The sequence below is a fragment of the Eurosta solidaginis genome, chromosome 1 (genome assembly GCF_040869045.1).
Source record: "Eurosta solidaginis isolate ZX-2024a chromosome 1, ASM4086904v1, whole genome shotgun sequence".
NCBI classification, from domain to species: Eukaryota; Metazoa; Arthropoda; class Insecta; order Diptera; family Tephritidae; genus Eurosta; species Eurosta solidaginis.
Genome location: NC_090319.1, coordinates 101,967,045 through 101,985,043, shown reverse-complemented (window position 1 = coordinate 101,985,043; position 17,999 = coordinate 101,967,045). Strand labels below are relative to the sequence as shown.

The following is a 17,999-nucleotide window of genomic DNA, read 5'->3' as shown; positions in this document are numbered from 1 at the left end:
CTGGTTGTCATAAAAGAAGGCAACTTATTCACGAACGAATGGAGGCTCGATAGAGTAGTCAAGGTACATCGCGGAGATGATAGCTGGGTACGCGTCGTTGACCTTATTACGAAAAAGGTTCAGGTAAGAGGCCCGTTGGTCAAACTAAACCTACTTCCCAACGAGAAGGCAGATTGTAAGAGCATAACAGCCTCCTATTAACAATCCTGCCAATCACAACCTACCTCCTTCTCAACCGATACAGCCGTTCGGTCACAGCGCATCTAATGAACACCTGTAAAGCAAACAAATTTATGATTTATATATATTATTAATTGAGCCCTTTATTGTGGTATAAGTCATTTCCAACTCGTGGTCTTAAACGCATTGTTATTTCTGAAGGAAGGCATATATAGATGGTTCTACAATTATATACTAATAATGAGAATTGCATCTTTTGGCTATTGGACTCTAACAAACAGGAGGCGAGGAGAGATACCAACAAATTACCCCTGAACTTAAACGACATGAAATGAATGACATAAACGGCTCAATTAGCTGAAACTAATTTGCTACATATTAACCAATTAACAGCGGCAGTCCTGAAAAGCATTATTAAAATTGGCTTTAATGAAGACGCTGTATGCAGGGAGAACAAGCTTTCCGACGTGTAGCGCTTCGGGCAACGATAGGGGTAACGATAGGGGTAAAAGTTCATGTGCACATTGAATTGGGCGATGAGGCGTAAGAACGGGTAGCATAGCGTATGAAACAGGTGCGGTAGCCAGAGCTACAAAACGATCCGGTAGCTATGATAGAATTGGGCATACCATACGGTCGCATTTCCAAACAATCCCACGGTCATGGGTTACGCAGCGCATCCATTCCTCCCTTTCATAGCCTCCAGCACCGCATGCTGTATCACCCCATTCTGGGCGCAGCAAGAAATGGAGACTCTACGTTGATCTTAACAACGGACCTCTGCCGTGACCCGAAGCGGCTCAGAATCCTTGGGAATTTGGACTTCTACAAAACTTGGATGTGTATCTAGGAATTTTCCAAAAATGGAAGAAAAAAATGAAAAAAAAAAACCAAAAGGTAACATACCAACCTAATAAAAACGCTTTGCGTTCGCGTAGCGCACGCATATAAACGCCTTTTTTGTAGGGTTCTTGAAAAAAGTCGACTTATTCGACTAGTCGGTTAACCGACTAACCGGTTGTAACCGTTTGCACGGTTTTTAACCGAATATAGATATTCGGTTAACCGTCTAGCAGCGATTAACCGACTACTCGCTTTGCTGCGACTAGTCGACTTTTGGCACATAATCGGTTACCATTAACCGAATATTTCATTTGAAATTTTTTCACAATCACTTTTTAGAAATTTTGCGCTCCTGATACATATTCTGCATGGTAACAATATGCAGCATACTGTATTTTCTCGCTTTGCTGCGACTAGTCGCCTTTTGGCACATAATCGGTTACCATTAACCGAATATTTCATTTAAAATTTTTTCACAATCACTTTTTAGAAATTTTGCGCTCCTGATACATATTCTGCATGGTAACAATATGCAGCATACTGTATTTTCCATATCTTCTTTTATAGGTATCAGGAGCACAAAATTTCTTGTAAGTGGATATGAAAAAACTTTTAAATAAATATTATGTAAGCAACATATGGATTTTGCTTCAACCAAAATTTATTTTTTCAAAAATATGGCTACCAGAAAGAAAGTTTTTACATACATAAATACTTTTTTGATAGCTTTTTTCCACTAAATATATATAATTAAAGCAAGCAAAACAAGCCATGGGTCAGCATTTGCAAAAGGCAAAACATATGTCTATTAATATAAGTTAGCTGTTATAAAGTTTTAGGAACTCTAACTCTTGTGGCCCAGAAATATGTAACATAAAGGCATTTCAAGCCCGTATGAGCTTGTATCAATCAGTGGCAAACTACGTTGGAAAGGAAATTTTTGAAAGGCATGAGGTGTATATAATTTCGTGTTCTTGCCGTTAACTTTTGGGAAAAATGCTTACCATAGTAAAAAGACTTATCACCATAGAAAATTGCTACCCATTCACATACTCTCTATGTATGTATGAGATATGAGCCTTTTAAGAATGTATTTTTATTTTACCAAATCCTTCCATACACCCCTTTGCGAACGTGAACGTGAATATTTTCTTTTGTCTAATATCTTTGCTATTACTTCGCTTTTCGCAACAATTTAAATGATACGTTAAATAGTAATTTAAAACAGCTAATATATTGTAACGAATTTGCTGCAAATCCTTTTATTTGCAACCCTCTGCTAAGTTCGCATCGCTAAACTGTTGAATAAATAACTCCAATATTGAATAATGGAAAAATGGCCTTTATTAAAGTACTTCACAATAACATTTATACTTTGCTACTCGCTGGCTTAATAACCAAACTGATTGATAACTCAAATGAAACTCTACTATTGGCCGCCAGATCGCGTGCTTAATCAAACTGATTGATAGCTCAACTCAACTGAATTACTTCTTTCTCGCCTGCCCCGCTTTTATAGTTTACGCTGCATACTTCTAGGCTCTTCGATTTCCAGAATTTACTAGTTAGTTTCGGCTACAAAATCGCCAGCCACAACTACGTGCACAAATTATTGCTCTCTCTTGTGACAACTCAGATAAGATATATGCATGAATTTGTGCATTGCCGCTCCGCTGCTCGTATACGTACATATGTGTAGACGCAATTATTTATTCGTTTGTGTAGATACATAATGATTGAATTATTGATGTGAATGTTTGTAGTTTACAGTCTCTCGCGCATACATAGGCGTATAAGTAAATGCATCTGTGTGTGACATCTCTCTGGGCTGCCTTATATATGTGTATACTTGATTTGATTATTAACGTAAATACTGCTTATCGTGGCCTTGGCATCGCCTTAGTGATGGTATAACTTAGTGATGTTAATATCCGTGACAATATGTTCATACATATGTATTTCACAAGCTATTCGTACTTTTTTGTTTGAAATGGACTCAATTGACAGCAGTGCGTGAACGTTTTGAAGAATTCAGAATAAGTAATTTGCCCTTGCGAATATTTCAGAACTCAGCACTCGTTCATGTTAATAAAAGTTGTGTAGGGTACTTGTTGCGTTAAAAAGTTTTTACAGAGCAATGCATCCGGTACGTTTCGGTACCAAACCCGATCATCATAAATTCATTTAATAATAAAAATATAAACTTTACGAAAATGATCAATAATTCTAAAATTTAATAAATAAATAAATAACTAATAATCAACCCCTAATTAATTATTAAATAAAATTAAAAATAATCAATAATTCTAAAAATTTTAATAAAAATCAATTTCGGGGTCGCCAGAGCCTCGGCTGTTAATGAAACAGGATTCGCCACGGACAGGTGAGGCTGACAATTGGGTTTGGAGAAGCTATATATTGCGCTGGCAACCTGAAAGGGTTGCGCTACACAACCCCTTGAATCTGGTATTTTAGTCGCCCCTTACGACAGGCATACCGCGGGTATATTCTGACCCCCTAACCCGCCTAGTCTCTGTTATCGGAATATTATGAAACCGAAAATCGTTATCAGTTCACAACAATGCGCAAGTGAGAATAAAATGAAAATGTGAACTAAATTTTATGTTAGAAATTATTAATATTGTTTAGAAATTCTTGCACATTAACATGGATTCCGTTTTTTTTTTTGTCATTTTGTTTAAACAAATATTTAGCAAATACGTGTAATTTTGCGTGTTAACAAGACGATAACACCTGGTAGCGTTATTATCCGCAATCCGAATACTAGACGTTGCTTGTCATTTGCGTAACCGATTAAAAGAATGTTGCTATCAGATTAGATTAATGGTGTTACACTCTAGTAACCTTCGGAATAAGGCCGTAAAATGCAACTTAATCATAAATTGTTGTCTCCCAGAGAAAATTTGTACTCCTTATTTTTGCAATGAGTAAAATGTTATTTATTGGCAAACTGCAAATATGTGTTAAAGTATTATTCGTAGATAAAGAATTATTCGGCAACAAGTTTTTGGAAGATATATTATTTTTTATGGTGGCGTGGCGTTGTTCGCTTAACACACCAAAGTCCTGGGTTCAAAGTCTGAATTGTGATAAAATGTCGATCCCGAAATACTACAATTAATTTTTTACTATGTGTAATATGGCAACATGAAAATTCTATACCTTTAATAATACAAGCATGGGCGTAGTCAGCCAAATAATATTGGAACGAATTTAGTGAAATTCCTCCTATTTGCAATCTTCTACTAACGTATCGCTAAACTGTTGAATAAAGCACTCCAATATTCCGTATTGCACAATTGTCTTTATTAGACTATTTTGAGAGTAGTTAACAATTATACTGCACTTCGCAACTGATAGCGTGTTATCTTAAACGTTGATGTGAATCCACCTTAAGTAACAATGGAATGCTTTGTCGCTTTGATACCAAAGGGTTTATGTAAATCCTTTTTTTCCGCATTGACTCGAGGAAGTGCTACATTTCTCAATATTTATCCTTTAATGTATTCCTAATATTTATATGATACTATAAAGCTAGGTATATAATGTTCGGCTTCGGCCGAACTTAGCCATCCTTACTTGTTTAATCTGAGTTTCTATTCAGGAAGGCCAAATGCTGAAAATATTGCTGCAACTGTCGAGACCTGATAAGAGGACTGGAATATATATAGAAAAATACAAGCGATAACTCATGATAGTGCAAGCGTGATGAATGCGACTGCAAAAAAACTTTTAAATATACCAGATAGTGTTAAGTGTAGTGCTCATATTTTGCAGCTTGTGGTCAAAGATGCACTTGGATCTGTTTCGGATTATGCCAACTTATGCGCAAAAGGAAAAAATATAGCATCATTCTTCCATCGATCAAATGTAGCCAAGTCTACGCTTTCAACACGCCAAGTACAACTTTGCATTAAGGAAAATTGCTTAGTTCAGTCATGTGAAATTCGTTGGAATTCTAAGCTTCATATGCGTGAAAGTTTGCTTTTGAACCGAAATGCTATATGTTTAGTTTTAACAGAACCATCACAAAACCGTGCGACGAGCTTAAGTTCGAGTTAAGCGAAACTGAATGGAGTGGGATGGCAACAGTAGTGAAGCTCTTGCTGCCTTTCTAAAAGGCCACAACTGTATTGTGCAGTGCAAAGTCGGTAACATTGTTTTGGTCCGTCCGTTAATAAATCGCCTAATTGAAAATCATATGTGTCCTGCACTTAATGAACACACAAACGAAAATGTATTTAAAGAAAGTGCTAAGAAATCTCTTTTGAAACGATTTGATATGGACAATGTTAGCAGTAACATTTCAGTTGCTATTGTATCCATTTTTTTAGATCCAAGATACAAAAGTTTGCAATATGAAAACACAGAAACAAAAATGAAAGTCCATGATTTTGTTAGAAGTAATTTAAAAGATGGAACTTCTGTGGATGACACGGTGGCCACAGAAAAAAATACTGATCTTGACTTCCTATTTGAGTCTGAAATAAACTGAATAGACCTGAAAATCGCAAATGGATTTATACATTGCAGAACCACAAGTTGGTCACAACATCGATCCCATATTGTGGTGGAAATCCCATAGCGAAATTTATCTCGATATTTTCAACATTGCTAAGCGCTACCTGTGTATACCAGCCACTTCGGCTGAGTCCGAGCGAAAGTTTTCCATTGCTGGGAACATTGTCTCACAACGTAGAAGTTGTTTGTTACCAAGAAATATAAATCTTCTTACTTTCTTGTATCAAAACAGAGGTTATATAAAGGAGAATGAACTTATATAAATATATATGTTTTATTAATTGAATTAGATTTTATATGTAAGGAAATTTATGCATAGATTAATAAACTTTAAATGAGGCGCAAGTTTTTAAGATATACCTATCGTTGCACTATTCAGAAAGGGCCACCAGCTGCCACAACCCTCCTCCCCCATTCATAAAACGCCCGTATATATGTATGCACATACAAACCAATATTTGTCAGACATTTGAAATTTGATTTCATATTTTTATATACAGAATTACCTACATTTTATTTCTGTGCTCCTAATATATTTTCCTGAATACAAGGCTTTTTTTCGTGTCATTTGAATTCTACAGCATTGTGCGAAAAAACAATATATGCTTTGACCCTATGTACGTTCAACTTGTTTCTGTTTTTGTATGTTGATTATTTTACAGCGGTTTAGTTTTATATCCCCTTGCTCCTGCTGCTACAGATAACGTTTTAAAAGATTATTATAAAATAATTAAAGGAATAAAATCTGTACTAATATACCATATGTCGCGAGGCAATCCTTAGGATCTAGAGTAAGAAAAGCAGCGTTTGTAATTGTATGTGAGTTCGTTTACAATATTACCAGCTCTTCAAATTATAATTGAAACGTGTATGACGATAATACAGGGAGAAGAATGCTGCTTTGTACGAAAATGAAATTAAGAAGGTAGGATATACATGCATACTGGTCAGCAAATTATTAATAAATTTAACCTTTTCGGAAGGCCTGCCGATAAAAAGCTTACATCTATTATTCCATTACAACAACAAAAGGAATAACAAAACCATGAAGAACTTCTACAAACACATGAAGTACAAATATGGAGAAGAGATTTGTACAATGCTAAATCATCACAGCAAACAAAAACAAAAACTAACCCAACAAACATCGCAACTCAATTTCCTATTAGAATGTAGGAAATATGACATATTACCCGACCACTTGACAAACTCTACAAAGAAAATAACCATAAAAACAAATTCAAACAATATAAACGGGCTCCTAGAAAAAGAAAAGCGGCTATTCCTTAAGAAATTAATGAACATAGAGATTACACAAACAAACATCGACATAAAAACGACAAAAGACCAAGTTTTGCATGCAGAGCAACGACTGAAACGCATTCTGAGTGAATTTGATTACAACTCCGTCATACAAAATCAAACACTACTGAACCAACGGGTTGCTATCGAGAGACAAACAACACAATCAACAAAGCTGGAAAGACTAACACAAACACATCTAAAAAAACTGGGCATAAGAGTGAACAATGACTGGTTTGTAAACAAAACTGAAATTCATTTTCCCGAGGAAGTAAAATGGCTACTCTCCCTTGGTAAAAAATTTACCTTACCCACAACAAATTCCAGCTTCAAACCTCTTAAGACAATAGCTGAGATGGAACAGGTTATACAACAAATAGAAGATGAAAGAGAAAGAGAAATTGAGAGAACCAAACTCAGCAGCAGAATAATGCAATTCAAACGACATACCAAGCATAACCCAACGGACAAATTCATCTTAGAAGCATACAGAAAAACTACAGAATTTTTAAAGAAGCACAAAGACATAATTGTGACGGACTCAGACAAAGGGAACAAGACAGTGGCAATGTATAGAACTTACTACAACGAAAAAATGAACAGGCTACTTGAAGACAAAAATACGTATAAAAAAGCGAGGACTGACCCCACAAACGCACTACAAAAACAAAACAACAACCTAGTCGACGAACTTTACAAAAAACAAAATAATAGATTTCAAAGAAAAAAGGCAACTAACTTGCACCGCGGCCACAGCACCTAGACTCTACGGTCTGCCTAAGATCCACAAAACGGATATTCCCTTACGTCACATTGCGTCATCTGTCGGCGTTCCATGTTATGGTCTATCAAAATACATTGGGAAGATACTAACTTAACGTCAGACGAATACAACATAAAGAACTCCTACAGACTCAAAGAAAGACTGGATAACATGAAACTATCAGAAGAAGATATACTGGTCTCATTCGATGTGGTATCGTTGTTCACCAACATACCAATATACTTAGCCATCAAAACAATAATGACCAAATTCAGCAAAATACACTCAATGATACCAAAAAACAAGTTCCTTAAAATTTTAAACTTCTGCCTGAACGACAACAACTACTTCATGTAGGATGACCAAATTTTCACACAAAGTTTCGGAATGCCAATGGGAAACCCACTCTCCCCGACCATAGCAGACATTATAATGGACGATTTGCTGGACAACACCATCTCCGAACTGAAGCAAACCCACAACATACAACTGAAGTTTATAGTAAAGTACGTGGACGATGTTTTTGCGATCGTCAAACGAAACGACTTAGACATAATTCTAAACACATTGAACAGATACCACATCAAACTGAAATTTACGATGCAGAAAGAAGAGAATTTGATGATCCCGTTTTTGGATGTCCTTATTCACAGGAAAAACAACGAAATAGTGCTGGACTGGTATTCTAAATCCATATCCTCCGGCAGAATAATAAACTTTCTATCCTCGCAGCCCACAAAATACAAAGTAAATACAGCAAAAAGCCTCATACACAAAATATTTACGTTAAGCCACAAACAGCTCTGGGGAAAAAATAAAACAAAAATATACAGCATACTAATAAACAATAATTACCCGAGCCACTTAATTACATCCCTAATACAACACAAATTATTAGAAGTAAACAAAGCGCAAGAAATAACATCAACTAACAACACAAGGGAGACAAATCAATACCACAGTGTCACATACATTTCGAAGCTTACGGAAAACTTCAATCAAGACATGAAAAAACAAACACCGAACATATCTCTCGCATACAAATCGAACTGCACACTCTCTACCATTTTTACACGTACAAAAAGCCGTATAGAACCACACCAACAAAACAACGTGGTTTACCAAATTCCATGCAAAGGTGGAGACAACGAAAACTGCAACAAAATCTACGTTGGAACAACGAAACGGGCACTAGGAACCCGACTGGCAGAGCACGACGCCGATATAAGAAAGAAGAAGAACAGCACTGCACTTGCTCAACACGCAATAACACACGGACATACACCTGATCTAAAAAATGCAACAATAATAGACGTGGAGAAGAGAGAAAAGACGAGATACACGTTGGAAAGCTTACACATATTACAAAGAAGGGAGAGAACGATGAACAGAAAAGAAGACACCAAGTTTATTGCTGCTAGCTATTTGGCTTGTTTATGACATTTTAGTATGACAAAAGTACCCAATGACCATGGTACTGATGGATGATTTTAGTTTTAAGTGTTTGTTGTTTTATGTTGTGTGATGTTTACACGTTAATTTAATACTTTTTATGTAAGTTTGTCACCAATGTTTTTATAGTGATTTATGTGTTTTCAAAAATTGATTTTCTGTTTGTTTTTGTTTGGTTTTTTGTTATTTTTGTTTAAAATAAAGATTATACCCCTGAGGATGCCAAGGAGCTTGGCGAAACGTAGGGTGATATTGGAGAAAAAGTACGAGTTTTTACTTGGACTAACTACACTAGACCAGCAAAGCCTAATAAAATTCTAATGCATATGTATATTTTGCCTCTTCCCTAAACTGGATTCCTAGATATTCAAACAAATTAGAAACAGTACGAGAAATGAAAAGAGAAATTTTTGCAAAAGTTATACGAAGATTTCCCTTTTGAAGTATTGTTGCAGGGCAATGATATCTTATCCATTTTATTTTCATACTTGTTTTTAAACTATCACCATACAGGTAAATAAAATTATTTCTAAAGTTTCTTTTGCAAGAGTCATTCGATTTTGACGTTCAACCAAAATTATAAGGCAATTGGTGGCTGAACGTCAGAGACTCGACCAGAGAAATGGACTAGTGTTTAACTGCTCAGTAACATAAGGAATTGCAATAAATCGAATTTTGATCAAATGGGCGAAATTTAATAAGTTTTAATTTGGGGTCCTACTTTATTGCACAAAGCTGTAAAGAAAATTTTCATTGAATTTCGTTCATAATTACTTACACGAAAATTCTGAGCTCCTGATATATTTTATTGAATATTTAAAAGAAACCAATCAAATGAATTGGCAAATATCACAGATACTACTTATACGTGATGCCTTTGTAACCGAAATATACATTAACCGACTAACACCTAGTGTGCGGTTAATCGACTAACCGTAAATGGGCGGTTAACCGAATAGTCTAAATGTTTTGACTACTCGAATACTGGTAGTCGACTTTTAGTAGTCGACTAATGACATATTCGAATAATTCGGTTAATCGACTAACCGAATACCAAGAGCCCTACTTTTTTCCCTAACAGGTGCGTTGCGACAATGTAAAACATGTGTGCAAACGTCAAACCGAACTGTCACGCAGAACAAAAATAAGAAATCGAATTATGTAGGTTTTTACCAGAGGCGTAAACTATTTTGCGGACCAACGACGGACAGCAATAAAAATTGTCAAACTGGCGGCAGGTAATGCACCACATTAGGTACCTTGCTGAATATTAGCAAAAAACGCGCTGTTTTCGTTTAAGTTTCACAAAAGTGATTGAAAACGTAAAAAATAGTTTAATTGTGGTTACTATATCAAAATAAAATTTTTCTAGCGTTGGAATTAACGAATTTTATGCCACATTTCCCCAATGGTGAATTACCTACCCACGATTTGATGGTTTATTGCTTCTCACTATTCGTTCTGTTGGCGGTTCTCTATTGTTATGTATATGTTCTCTGGTTTTTACGCAGTAAATTCAATTTCGGTTACTCTTAAACAATTTATATGTGCATGAGACATTTTTGACAGAAAACTACCGCAGTGAGTTTTTATTAGGTTGGCCTGTAAATCCTCACTTGGTAGAAGTTCCATACTTACAATTTTACGGCAGTTGCTTGGTCTATTACTGTAACTAACGCGACCTTCGTGAAAAAAATTACAACGAGGTTGTGATGACTTTATTTACCACAATCGCCCACTTACGGATCCTTACCTTTTGGTTTGGTGATTGACTTTTCTCTTGATGTGGATACTAAGCTCAATGGATGAAAAACGTATCTAAGGCGAGATATTGCAAAAACTGGGCCTGTATTACGTGCTACGATCCGTGATCGAAACTCATTTTTTAAATCACAATAGCTCTGAAATGGTGGATCGAATTTATGACACATTTGAACTAGCGACAAAAAGAACCCGTTAGATCCATAACTTATAATTTTTAGAAAAAGTTTGACAGTTGCATAGTTATCGCTTGAGTGAAAATGGTTTTCAGTCACTGATCGTAACACGTAATACGTGCCCTCGTTTTTGTAAACTTTGCACTAGCTTAGCATTCATAGCGGTTTTAAATGGGCTGTTCACTTTTTATTGCGCTTTTTGTATTCTTGATAAGTCCGATATTTACTTCCATCAATTCATTTAAAACTATAAAAAGAACACAAAATTCAGTTTTTCAATGTCAATAAGAAATTTGGTACTTGCGGGTAAGTTTTAGAATAAAAATTACAAACAAAAAGTCGACATAGTTTAAACACATTTGCGTTATTAAGTTCAATCACGTTTATTAACGACAAAACATTTAAATGGAAATAATTAAATTAAGTGTAAACACATACATACAAACATGTGTACATATATGTATGCAATAATCAATTATGTACAATAGGGTGGGTTGATTTGTATGGACGAAATTTAACCGATCTCGCGCCATCGATTTTTCGATAGGATTTGGGCTCAGGAAAAAGTTCCATACGCATACCAAAAACAAATAATTTTCGAGCCTGCGAAATTTTATTTTTTTGCTGTGATTTTTAAGGTTTTTTCATGACCTTAATTTAAAAAAAAAATTTTTTTTTTCAAAAAACTGTTATCGACAACATTTTTAGCGGACATTTATGGGTCGGACAGGGTATACATGAAAATTTTACAATCAAATGAAAATTTTTTTAGTAGGTCATGAAAAAATCAAAGTCGAAAAAAAGTCAAACAAAAATTAAATTTTGCAGGCTCGAAAATTATTTATTTGGATATGCGTAGTGGAACTTTTTCCTGAGCCCAAATCCTATCGAGAAATCGATGGCGCGATATCGGTTAATAAATTGACCCAGTCTAATGTACAATTAATACAATAGCAAATAAAAATTCCCTTCCTCAATTTTGTTAATTAATTTAAATGGAATGAAAAAAAAGCCGATAAATTATACCATATATACATACATAAATAAATAAGTACATACATACATAAATAGTGTGTAACAAATTATTTGTAATACAAAAATATACACACATACACACATACGTAAATAGAAACATAAATTTTTTGATAAAAAATGGATTACTGAAACTAAAAAATAGAAAATCGAAAAGATATACATACATAAATAAAAAAATTTAAAAATAAAATATTTGTGTTTACCTTAAAGTGGGTGGAGATATTATTATAATTATATATATGTATATTATATATTACTATCCGGTGCCCCCCATGAATTCAGAAGAAAACATCCAGAAATACGGTTTGTCAGAAAACCTTTTTTCGGAAGACAAAATTCAGAAAGTAATCAGACGGCAGAAGGAACATTTAATTTTTCTCAAAACTCAGAAAATTTAATTTATTTGGAAGGTATTGTAATGAATTTTGGGAAATTCTGCTTAATTTGCACCTTCCACTAACGCTCTGAACTGTCGAATAAATAACTCCAATACTCAATATACATAAAATTATACTTCAATAATAGCATGTCTAAATCAAACTGTTTATTATTTCTCAACTTGCGCTGCTTTTATACTCTCTGTTGCCTCGTTCGCATATTTCTATAACAGTTGTATCTCATGCTTGGTTATTTAGCTATATACATGTATATCTGTAGTTTATGTTTTTCTTCTAGCCATATGCGTGTGTATGTGTGAGTAACAACTTCTGCTGCCGGCTACATATATATATGTGAAATAATCTCTGCTTCAAGCTGCTGGTTATGTGTATGGAATATCCTTCGTTGCCCTGTACATAAGTGTGGCTGCTTGCTTTAATGTGTACATGTATATAAGTGTGGTTGCTTGCTGTTTTTGTTGTTATGATTATTTACAGAGTGATGATTATATTCGCCACAGAATTATGTATAAAGAAAAAGTAATACAATCTAGAGCTTTAAATTGTGTGCAATGGCGAGCATGTAATTTAATAAATCGTTTTCGCGTTTATCTTTATCAAATAAACAAAACGCTAGTCGAAATCTTTATATTTTTTCTTGCGTTTTCGATGTGGCTCGCTTCCAGCTGAAAATTGCTGCAGTTTTGTTTCTGTTATTGCCAGTTCATTCTTTATTTTATTTATGCAATTAAATATGTTAGGGTGTGTCCCAAACTCCTTTCGAATGGCGTTGTGCCACCCGTCGATGGAATTATTTGTTTGGGCTTCATCCAATTTCGTAATATTATACATATGCACACACACAGCCACAGATACATATCAACAGCGAAGCTACCCTACAAAAATCGCGAGTACTCCGTGCATGCATGTATGGAGTACTCGCTATGGACCAAGCGAGTGCCCAAAATTAACCACAATTCATACAAAAAATATGGTCCAATTAACATTGCGATGTCCTAGGACCGGACCATATACTCCAGCTCCGCATTACATCAGAGTAATCCATGGAGTACCCACAGTCCAATAAACATCGTTTAGTGATTACAATCGTTAAAAACGAGCAATTTTCGGCTTACAATATGTTCGTGTAGAAACGTGAGTTGGTCCATTGCTGCATTACAGTGGAGTATAATGGTAAGTACTCCAGTGGACCACATGATCCAACGATTTTTGCAGGGTAACAGCAAAAAGAATATTTCACATACATACATATATGTAGGCAGCAGTTAAGAGCGACCATGCAAAATATGCGATTAGTATAGGATGAATCCGCGATGAGTCGAAAAGGAGTATGTGAATAATCCAGTGTTGATCTCTTTGTATGAGTTGAACTGTTCCTTCTTGTTTCAGCATGTCCTATGAAGAGACAAGGGACCAGTCTATTAGATGTAAGTTGTTCGCTCGCTTTTCAAATAGGAATAAAAAATATTCTCCTAAAATGTAACCCCAACTCTGGCATAGTCGTAAGTCCTAATAATTTGGGTTCGGTATAGGACTCCGCATTTTTCTTAAGTAATTCGTTTTTTCTCATTTCGTTGCCGTTTTTTTTTAATATTTCTTAAAATGAGCTAAAAAGATTTCAAACTGACTAATCCCAACTGCACCCGAAAGGGACTAAAGGGGATCAATTATGCCCAAATATAGAGAAAAGAGACCAATCGGAGACCAATCTCTTTAGAGATTAATAGCACGATTCTTTGCAGGGGAAGTTATTACTCACACATACACACGCATATACCTAGAATACAACTAAATACCAGATTCTTATAGGAGAAATAAATAAGTAGGTGTTCGCGAAAAGTCTAGACCTGAGGAGAAATATGCGAACGAGACAACAGAGTATAAAATCAGCGTAAGCTGAGGAATAATGGATCAGTTTGATCTTAACACGCTTTGAGTGAAGCACGCGAGCACTGATGACCTGATATGAAACTTCTCACTCTCTGAGAGCGCGTGAAAATGTGCATTTTTTATAACATTGGCCATAGATGCCATCATGCTCAAAACCAAATTTGGGCATTTCAGAATAACTTTGGGGTATTTTACATGGTAAAGGTTTAATTTATGATTTTCACCGAAAATTTACTCAAGATTGTCAAATGGGATATCAAAAAACTCGAATTTTTTTCAGGATTACAAATAACTCTTTTTTGTTTACAATTGAATGAACTGTCAGCTGATTTCAAGCCCCATTCCTGGAAACGAATTGAGAGAGAATGTTCGTATCAGGTCATCAGTGCACGCGAGCAATTAATTTGTGAAGTACTACTACTACACTAGAGTTGTAAATAAAATAAAGAACATTTGGCTATACTGAATATTGGAATTATTTATTCGACAGTTCAGCGAATCGAACGCTAGCAGAAGGTCAATAATTATCAGCAATTTCCCAAATTTCGTTTTGTTTTATGAACCAATAGTTGGGCCAACTGCCAAATGAAATCTCTCAAAATTCGCATTGATTTTTTACAATTTATTTCTGAAGGGTGTTTTAGATTTTTTTTCATAACAAATGTGAAATTTTTTATTTTTACTGAATATGAATTAGTCTATATCACAACTTCTGCTTCATTGTCTGCTATATAGTTTGGCAGCTTAAATTGAGGTTATGTAGCGAATTGAATGGAAGGCAGTAAAACTGGAATGGAGTGGAATGAAGAACAGCAGTATACCTTCAACCTTTGTATCAATATTGCAGATAAAATTAAAAAAATAGCTAAATAATTAAATATAAGCAAAAATTTTCTCTTAATTACTGTAAATCAAGTCTAAATGCTATATATTCTAAAATTGGCAAGGTTTATGTATGTTTATATATTTAACTTGAATTTTCTAAAAGATTTTCGTAATATGGGCCATTAGTGATGTTTGCGTGTGTGTGTGCTAATTTTAAGCGATCAGCTGTGAGTTGCGCTGCTTGTTAAGGTTTACAATGGTCTGCCTCGAAGGGCGATTAATGTGGTGGAGGTAAGTTTTTTAAATAGTTTTCATTAAAATATGTAGACAAAACTTGGGGACTTAGTGGGAACCTACCTTTAACATTTTCAAAAATAAAAGATTTTGAAACGCGTCCAAAATATATTTTATTCTCATTACATTTTATTAGGTATATATGTATATGTATATATATTACATTCATATATATATATAAGATTATTATACAATAATGTGTCGTTAATTTTTTATAATTAACTAAAATCGGTGCTACTTTTCGCTAATATTTACTTACAAATAATTTTATTTTAATATAATACACTAATATTATAAATTATTATATTTTTCAATTTTACATTTTGTGTTTAACTATGTGTATATTTTTACATATAAAATTACAATTTTAATTTTCATGTTTTAATTTATTGTTGTTGCTTTTGGCTTTCCTGAATTAAACTTTCTTACTTACGTTTGATATTGGCATTAGAAAAAGGTTTTAAAATACAAAACGAGAGAGGAAAATAAAAAAGTCTTATTTTCTGTTTGCTTACGCAGTTTTTGTTTTTAATTCCCGCTGAGTTGGCATTTAAATCTAAGTTGCATATTTTTATAAATTTTGCGTAAGAATTTTATATATTAACTGCATTTCGAATTGGTGTTCTTGTTTGCATTAGTTTTCGGTAAAATTTTTGCTTAACAATTTTCTTTTATTTATTTTTTTTTTTTTTTTAATTTTTAAAAGTAAATTTTTTTTAGGTAGATGTGCTTCTATATTGAGATTCTTCATATTTTATTTTATTTAATTGATTTTATTACATTTTTTTCGTAATATTTTTATGTGGAAAATATCTTTTTAAGTATATTAAGGTTTTTATCGATTTACGCTTGAAACTTTATTTTTATTATTTTTTGATACCTAATTCGCGAAATACATATGTATGTATGTTATATGTTAATCTTATACACGCTGAGTAAGAATGCCAATACTTCAAGTTTTTTAATAACTTAGGTTAGGATGAATGAAACAATACCCAAAAATATTGCATGGTAACGCTATAGTGCTCCTCTACCGCATTAGGGACCTTATTCTGTAGCTCCATTCGAAAGGAAATGCGAATCGAAAGCTGTCAAATCACCTACATTTTTTTATTCAAATCCGAATAAAATTTCTTTCGAATCGATTTACATAATACGGCGCCAGTTCGCGCGAAGCATGGATGATTGGCGCATATTGGAGCGCGACGGCCAAAATCGCCTGGGGGCCTCAGCGTCAAAGATTGACAAAAAAAAATTTATCAAAATTGAATTTTATGCTGCCAGACGGTTGAACATTTTTGCCAAAAGCAAAAAAAAAAACAGCCCTTTTCAGAAATCACGCAAGTGATAAAACTTTCTAAGTGCCAGTCATTGTTGTTGTTTCAGCCGCATAAACAGTCACCGCTGATTTTAAAGAATGTTACCGAAGTGACATCCCCTTACCGTTTTTGAATCCATTTTGGCTTGTAAACTAGAGCCTTCAAATACTAGCCCGAATGTTGTGCAGGCCCGAACGTTGTGTCATGCAAGAAAATCGGGATATACCAGATATCATATCCGTTGATTAGTCGCAAATTTGCACTCCCCTACTCTTTGCGAAACAAAATATCCTCTGGGAGTCAAAAGTACAGACGACACTCCGTTTCTATGTAGATCCGGTAGTTGTATAAATACGGAGGACAAAGTAAGGTAAAAAAAAATACATGGGTGGTCTATGACAGTTGTAATGCAGAGGCAATATTCCAAAAACAACTTGAACATACATACATACATATGTATCACACACACTCTTCCGCACTCACGCCACAACAAAAATGGAGGAAAAACCGACCACAGATACAGGTCTACTGTTTAATTGCTATTGGTATATATATAATGGAGTTTTTTTATTCTGTATAATTAATTGCCCGATATTACTTTAATATAATACGAAATTAATTCTATAGACGAAGTAAACACTTACCCGGAGGTATCTCAGTTTTTCTATGGTTTGACAAAATCCAATTCAATTTAACCCTGCCACATTTACCGTTTGAACAATGCCGTTAAGCATTACAAATAGCCTCTAGATACTGAACCCGTCTAAAACTAAAATCGTTCGCAGTTTCTTCTGTGCTCCGCTCCAATGCACTTACCTTTATATGATGAGTTTAGCACACACCTCTAATTTTTCTCTCGGAAGACAAAAACTCAACAACTGTCGACTGGCAGTATAACAAGCTCAAATGCTGTAAGTCAGAAAGAGGTGGGACATATACATATGTGAAAGTGGGTTTTGAAGTCCTTCTGTTAGGGAATGAGTGAATGGATAGGAAAGACACCAGCTTCCCTCACAAACTGAACAAATCTTCGATGAGGGTACTTATGGGTGTCATCACAGGTCACTGTGCTATCGCACCTCTGTCCGACGGTGATAAATACCAACAAGCTCCAGGATGAGAAAAAGGAGTCGATCTACCACTTTCTCTGCCGATGTCCGGCACTTCAAAGAAGAAGGCTCATATTTCTGGGCTCACGGTTCTTCGAAAGCCTGACAGA

The 17,999-nt window shown here is 34.7% G+C and overlaps 1 protein-coding gene and 1 pseudogene across 2 annotated transcripts; one reads left to right on the top strand and one right to left on the bottom strand.

The window, feature by feature from the left end:
- Positions 1-17,999, bottom strand: part of LOC137237443 (glycerol kinase 3-like) — a 277,790-nt pseudogene that overhangs the window by 130,593 nt on the left and 129,198 nt on the right.
- On the top strand, positions 4,710-12,244 carry LOC137236604 (uncharacterized). Of its 2 annotated transcripts, XM_067759388.1 has the most exons (4): positions 4,710-4,944; positions 6,228-6,384; positions 6,451-6,490; positions 6,549-12,244. In XM_067759388.1, exon 4 carries the CDS (start codon positions 6,611-6,613, stop codon positions 7,628-7,630), a length of 1,020 nt encoding a protein of 339 aa, XP_067615489.1. In that variant the 5' UTR covers positions 4,710-4,944; positions 6,228-6,384; positions 6,451-6,490; positions 6,549-6,610; the 3' UTR covers positions 7,631-12,244. The 2 variants fall into 2 exon arrangements, with proteins under 2 accessions (XP_067615489.1, XP_067615488.1); XM_067759387.1 differs by having other exon boundaries at positions 4,713-4,944; positions 6,228-6,490.